Genomic DNA, 6,890 nt, shown 5'->3' with positions numbered 1-6,890 from the left:
TCTCACAGGGATTGCTTATAACCCACCTCCCGTCCACCAAGATTGGACCTAGACAACTTTGTGTAACCCTAAACAGCAAACATCAAGGACATGATGACAGCGAAGTCTCTTGAGAATGAGAGATAAAGGTCCTCCCAAGGATCAGATGGCACAATATACACAGACAGAGCAGAGCTCCTCACATGGAAACTGACTGAAGTAGTCTCAAGAAATTCAAGTCGCAACACAAAGGCTGAGATAGAGAACCTTGCGGCGAGATAACATTACCAGCAGTAGCTACAAGAGGACAACAAACTTGAGTAAATCTGTGGAGAGAGAGAGGAGGGCCAAGAGTAAAGAGGAACTTTTTTCAACGCTGGAAGGTACCTAAAAAAGACTGGCAGGTGAGAGAACTTGAGCACAGTAGCAGCTCACAGTAGTGGCTGACCTATCTTCTCTAGTTGAGATGCAAACTGCAGCTGCAAATTCAGAAACAGCCACTGCAACTCAAACAATCATTGGCCTAGAGAAAGACCCTTCACATGGTCTTGAGAACGCTCCTGATGTCATGACGACTGTGGAGATTCCTGCATCAGGGTTACTTCTCAGAAAGAGGCCATTCGAACTGGACCCCCAGCTGAAGAAGAAATGAACAAGACTGAAGAGGAAGAGTGAGTCTCTGCAGCTTGACAAACGTAAAAGGAAGAAGAGACTCACCATACTAGTGCTACATCTAAAGCGCCACCGCAGAACACTAAACTGAAACATGCAACGACGAAGCAGGGAAGTGTAACAAAAGTTCACAAGCGGAACCCACCATGAAGCTGAAACACCAAGAGCTATTGTATGGCACACTGGAAGGGTGCAAACCGTTAAGTTACTTCATCATATTTTCTAGCTGGAAACATCTCTGGTGTACAGACACAGGAACAAGAGACAAGCACAGAAGATACCCCTGGTTTCACTCATTGGCTTGGACAAGCAGGAATTGGGCACACAAGAGTCCAAGAAGAAGATACCCGTCCACGACAGTTCCTACTTGAGCTCTCTCTTGAAAGTGGGTGGAAGTATTATGACTTCCTACGAGATGAGCCCCTAGTGACTGATATCACACAAGAGAAGGAAACAAGCAATGCTCAACCTCCTAGAGCTTTGAGAGTAGGACACTGGGTCAACCAGGCTAGAGTTGTTTCAGAAGGCAAACAAGCAAAATAAGGAGAATGAAGATGCGGATGATTAAAGGCAAGAATAGAAAACCGTAGATACAAAACCCAACAACCAGTAGGAAAAGCTTCTAAAGGCAATACACAATAGATCTCACAACAATATTTTAATGTCATTCAGTAGGGTAAAAGACCAAATATAATCCCAGACACAAATCCAAGTGTTAACAATGTCATGCTAAATGTAGCTACTAAGGTCTTCCAAGCCTTCCTAGGACATCTTGTATCCCAATATTAAGGACTCCCATCTGTTGACTCAAATGTTCCACACTGGTACCCAAATTGCTCACTACAGTCTCTAGACTCTTCACTGTTGTCTCTAGAGTTGCCACTTTTGCGTCCACACTGCTCATTTTTGTTTCCAGACTTGCCACATTTGCATCCACACTGCTCACTTTTGTGTCGAGACTTGCCACTTTTGCGTCCACACTGCTCAACTTTGTGTCCAGATCCTTTGTTTTCTGAAGTTGTACATCAGACATAGATACGCTTACTTCAGAGTTGAGATAAGTCTCAATCAGCAAATTTTGAACTTCACTGCCCCAACTTCGAACGGCTGTAAACATATTGCTGATTCGATCATTGTTGAAAAATCCCCAAACCAAATGGTCCTGCATCATCAAAATTCTAGAACCATGCGCCATATTAGTAATGCAAACTCTCTCTCTCTCTCTCTCTCTCTCTCTCTCTCTCTCTCTCTCTTCCAAACTTATCCACGCACACTTTGTACATGGCACACATGTAACAGACATATACATCTCCATCCTTTGAGACACACACAAATAAAAGAAACTGTAAGCTTAACGTTTCAAATTGATATACCTGCAGCAAGGAAACTCATGAATTTTTTTCCGCAATGCGTTATTCAATATCTTGGAGAATGAGCTTTTTCCTGTGAAAGCCAATATGCTCCATATGGGAAGCTTCGTGAGCTCTAGAGGATGTACTTTTACACACAAACCCTACAAGAACACGTAGAGATATTATTATCCTTGATAAGACTATGGCATGCACATTATTAACAAAGAACAAACCTTCTCACTCAAGATGCACAACAGTAGCCATAGATCAGTCTCTAGTTGAGCCACCTTATTTATAGCATCATCCACCTCTCTCGACGTGGTCACTTCCACAACTACCATGTAAAACTCGTCCTCTGACAAGAGTTGAGAAACCTTGTGCTCCAATTTCTGATAGAGCCGCCACTCTCTGCACTCACACAATGCTTCTTGTATAACTAGGGAAAGATTCTCATCATGTTGAAGCTCCACGTCTAGCATTTTCTGAGCTTTTTGAAAGCTCACCATACTTACATCAAGCTGTGGATCATCCTGACATAGCTCAATGAATTTTAAGGAAGAAAAGCGTGAGAAACCCATAAAATCAATCTTTGAACTGCCTCTCTCAAGCATTTTTCTCCTTATCCTATACATTTTATTTTCTGTTGAGAGAACTACCCTTGAGCCCAACACTCCCCTTGAATTTAAAATTCTCCAAACTTCACCTTCCACCCTTGTAGCAGCAACACGTGTGATGATTTTTGACATTCGCATATCCTTACTTATTTTAGAGTTAAGAAGAAAGGCCTCGTCAATGAGACCCTCCTGATCTCCTAGATCCTCTTTTGCATGTTTGATTCTCTCTGACACAGAATCTGAAATCCTTCCAAGAAATCTGCTTCTTTGCCATGCCAGATTAGCATCACTTGGTTCAAATTCCTTGTATCGAGAAGTGACTCTCAATGAACTTTTGACACCCAACAAAGCCTGGAAAAAACCAAAGCGATGACACATCACACTTTACCACTGACTTAATGAACCAACTCATAGTATCTAGCATTACCTCAATATTCAGTAGCAATCTTTCAGCTTTTGCGCACTCATCTTCACCATGTATTGAAATTGCCAAATCATAAAGCAATTGGCAATCAATTGCCCTTAACCCGCTTGAAACTTCTCTGCCTGCAACAAAAATTGTCCGATCAACAGATACACGCGTACACACATGCATATATATAGATGACTTACCCAACAATAATTTTGTTTTTGCTCTTATGATGGTACAGTTACAAGAGCAAATTACAAGAGCAAATAGAGAAGTAACCCTGATGCAGGAATCTCCACAGTCGTCATGACATCAGGAGCGTTCTCAAGACCATGTGAAGGGTCTTTCTCTAGGCCAGTGATTGTTTGAGTTGCAGCGGCTGTTTCTGAATTTGCAGCTGCAGTTTGCATCTCAACTAGAGAAGATAGGTCAGCCACTACTGTGAGCTGCTACTGTGCTCAAGTTCTCTCACCTGCCAGTCTTTTTTAGGTACCTTCCAGCGTTGAAAAAAGTTCCTCTTTACTCTTGGCCCTCCTCTCTCTCTCCACAGATTTACTCAAGTTTGTTGTCCTCTTGTAGCTACTGCTGGTAATGTTATCTCGCCGCAAGGTTCTCTATCTCAGCCTTTGTGTTGCGACTTGAATTTCTTGAGACTACTTCAGTCAGTTTCCATGTGAGGAGCTCTGCTCTGTCTGTGTATGTTGTGCCATCTGATCCTTGGGAGGACCTTTATCTCTCATTCTCAAGAGACTTCGCTGTCATCATGTCCTTGATGTTTGCTGTTTAGGGTTACACAAAGTTGTCTGGGTCCAATCTTGGTGGACGGGAGGTGGGTAATAAGCAATCCCTGTGAGAACTTGTCCATTTCCCGTGAAGGGCTTTGTGCGCTGTTTCTCCTTAGCTCTCCCAAATTCAGCATGGATGTGCTTTGCACAGTTCAGCTGAACTTGATACTGCATTTTAGGAGCATATCTGAAGATGGATGCCAACTCCAATGTAGGTTGTGTGTATCTTGGAAGCCTGAAAACAATGAAGTGCTGATAGAACAACTGCAAGGGAAATTCAATCTCTCTGGAGGAGGAATATGCATCCGTCACCAAGGAAAGAGGCATTGGTGGTATGCTGGTTATTCCTGAATGTCTACTCCTTGTGGCAAGCCCAAAACTTCTATGATGAAGTCAGGTGTGATTGAGTTTTGCAATCACTGATGGTACCAATTACTAAGCCTTTTGGATATCCAGATGGTTCAGTCGCCTCTGCATGTTAGTCACACAATCCAAGGATCGCCAGTATGCGTTTGAAGGGTGTTGTTTGTTGCATATTCAGATAGTTGTGAGGGAGGACTGTGGCTTGAAGTCTTTTTTGTTTTCTTCATCCTTGAATTGGATGAGAAAGATGTCCATTTGGTGCTGCTGAAGGTCTCCTTAAGCAGCCAACAGGTGGTCATCGACTTGATATTTTCTTGAGTCCAGCTTTTAATGGTTGAAATTCTTCCAAGCTTTGTGGCTTCGAGTGGCTGTAGAACTCGAAAATCCCCAAAAAATCTCTTTGAGCAAAGCTGTAAAGTTTAACGAATCAAAGTGGTTCCTACATGACAAACACTTCCACATGAATCATCCACACACGGTTTCACTCTTCTCGGCCCTCATTCAGAGATCCCAGTTGAAATTTTTTACTTGTGACTATACAGGGAGTGTTTGCAATGTGGGTTCATGCAGTCACCAGCTGGGCAGTAGAGGTTGGAAAAGTTTCGTCAGCTACTCTCTGGCATGGTAGTCGACACCGCGTATTCGGTTCCACGATCAACTTGGCATGCTTAACATATCAGCATGCATGCTTAGATGCATCTAGTCATGGTTATGCACTCAATTCATGCCTTCCAGACATCTATTTCTTAAAAATACAAAACTCATCAGATTTCCGAATCCGGATGAAAGTATGCCTGATTTGTAGATTTCTCTTCAGGCCCTCAGTGCCACTGGGCACCAAAATGGGACATTACTAGCACCACTTTCTGCACCTCTCTCCCAAGGGGTTCATGTTGTGTCCCGCATACATGGACATACACCTGTGACCTCTCACATGGGATCAAAAACTAGCACCACTTTCTGCACCTCTCTCCCAAGGGGTTCATGTTGTGTCCCGCATACATGGACATACACCTGTGACCTCTCACATTGGATCAAAAACGCTAGTGGACAGATCCGAACCTCATCACATAGGTCAGCCTCACTTTGTTGCTGACGGATCGCTTCCCTCAAGTGGGCTTCATAGCTGCCTCTTATATCTCATGCTACCTTGCCTAGAATTGCATCAAAACACGCGTCAGGGTAGTATCCGTTAGGAGAACTACGGGCTCACTTTTGGGTCTTTTAGGTCTAGAGAGAGAGAGAGTGGTGCTCGACCAATGAGGACATTACTGTTTGAAAATCAGCATTTTAGAGTGAAACTCGTTGAGAAAATAAGGAAAAACAATTATTTTGTTATTCAAATTATACAATGTCACACTTTCAAAGCGTAAATGGTGTAGCCGTACTAACTTTGTACCGAAGAATTTTAGAACTTGCATTGAAGGCTACATCCAGTATCTATGTTCCCGCCTAAATGTAACTTTGAGTAACTCTACTCCCCTCTTCCCTTTTTCATATTTTCGTTAACTCTACTGTCTGTTCTAGTGCACACCATGCCTAGCCCTCGAAGGCCTAGAACTACAATTGACTCTGTTACCATTTTTAATAGTTATACTACAAATGATCAGTCATTGATACCATCTAGAATAATTATCAGGAGTTGGGTACTATTGCAGACGGAGAGGAGGAAGAGGAGTCTTTCAAGGGTCAAGTTAAAGAGTTGAAAGTGTGTGCACAAAGCAAGTGGGTGAAAGAGGTCTTTATACAACATGGTTGCAGACTTAAGGTTACAAACATCTCCTCCTAGTTTTCCACAGCATCGGCCCAACTATATGGTACTTTGAGCATATATCTCATTCAGTGCATATTTATTTCCAAAAGCATGTTTATTTCCAAAAGCTTATGGTTGATATTATGTTTGATATGGAGTAGATATTTATCCATCACACAGGACGGATTGGCAACCAATTGAGAGCATAGTTAGGATTTTTTATGCTTTCCATGCATTTATTGGTGAGTAAATGTACCGAGGAAGATTGCACAAGGAGTTTACAGATAATGGAATATTCTTTTATGATATGTCATATTTGGAACCCCGAATATTATTGTGTTAGCCCGGGATAGTCATGCATGGTCCACATTAGAATGCCTCTGATCAAAGCATTCCGTCGTCCTGTGTGTCGGCTCATATCCACCACCTCTATGCCAATCCACAATTGTTGTAGCTCTTCCAATAGTGGACGAAGATACACATCCATATTCTCCACTTTATATCGCCCTGGCACAATCAAGCTTAGCCATAGGTGCCCCTTCTTCGTAGTCAACCACGGGGGAATGTTGTAGTTGACGATGACAACGGGCCATACACTGTAAGATGTTGATCTTTGACCAAATGGATTTACGCCATCCATAGCCAGGCCTAAGCGCAAATTTCGAGCTTCCCTGGTAAAATCCGACCATGTTCCATCTATGTGTTTCCAGGCTGCGCAATCTACAGGAATTCGTAGCACACCATCCGAAGATTTATTCTCCTCATGCCATGATGCTAGGGCGGCCATGGAATTACATTCGAAGAAATGCTTGATGCTAGAAAGTAGAGGAAAATGTCGCAAAACCTTTTGTGGAATTTTTGTCCCGTGGAGATCTACTCGATATCTTTCGGAATCACATTTCGGACACTTCTCCATGTCTATGTATTCCCCTCTGAAAAGAATGCACTCATTAGGACAAGCGT

The 6,890-nt window shown here is 42.7% G+C and overlaps 1 protein-coding gene and 1 pseudogene across 1 annotated transcript; one reads left to right on the top strand and one right to left on the bottom strand.

Annotated features, from left to right (window-relative positions):
* Positions 1 to 445: 445 nt before the first annotated feature.
* On the top strand, positions 446 to 1,194 carry LOC147452128 (uncharacterized; annotated as a pseudogene).
* A 199-nt stretch (positions 1,195 to 1,393) lies between these two features.
* On the bottom strand, positions 1,394 to 3,436 carry LOC147452127 (uncharacterized). Its single transcript, XM_086518884.1, has 4 exons — positions 3,285 to 3,436; positions 3,045 to 3,159; positions 2,025 to 2,164; positions 1,394 to 1,829 (listed from the first exon to the last, which is right to left on the bottom strand). Exons 1-4 carry the CDS (start codon positions 3,434 to 3,436, stop codon positions 1,394 to 1,396), a joined length of 843 nt encoding a protein of 280 aa, XP_086375010.1.
* Positions 3,437 to 6,890: the final 3,454 nt, after the last annotated feature.

Source organism: Adiantum capillus-veneris, chromosome 8 (assembly GCF_014529385.1).
Source record: "Adiantum capillus-veneris isolate H3 chromosome 8, ASM1452938v2, whole genome shotgun sequence".
Lineage (NCBI taxonomy): Eukaryota > Viridiplantae > Streptophyta > Polypodiopsida > Polypodiales > Pteridaceae > Adiantum > Adiantum capillus-veneris.
The sequence above is the reverse complement of the archived record's forward strand: the minus strand, read 5'-3'. Positions and strand labels throughout refer to the sequence as shown.

Excerpts from the sequence above, each read along its gene's own strand:
- LOC147452127 (XM_086518884.1), bottom strand. The coding sequence starts at position 3,436 with ATGCAAACTGCAGCTGCAAATTCAGAAACAGCCGCTGCAACTCAAACA. Across the intron at positions 3,160-3,284 it reads TTACTTCTCTATTTGCTCTT|AGAAGTTTCAAGCGGGTTAA; the intron begins GTAATTTGCTCT and ends TGTTGCAGGCAG. Across the intron at positions 2,165-3,044 it reads GATTGCTACTGAATATTGAG|GGTTTGTGTGTAAAAGTACA; the intron begins GTAATGCTAGAT and ends GTGTTCTTGTAG.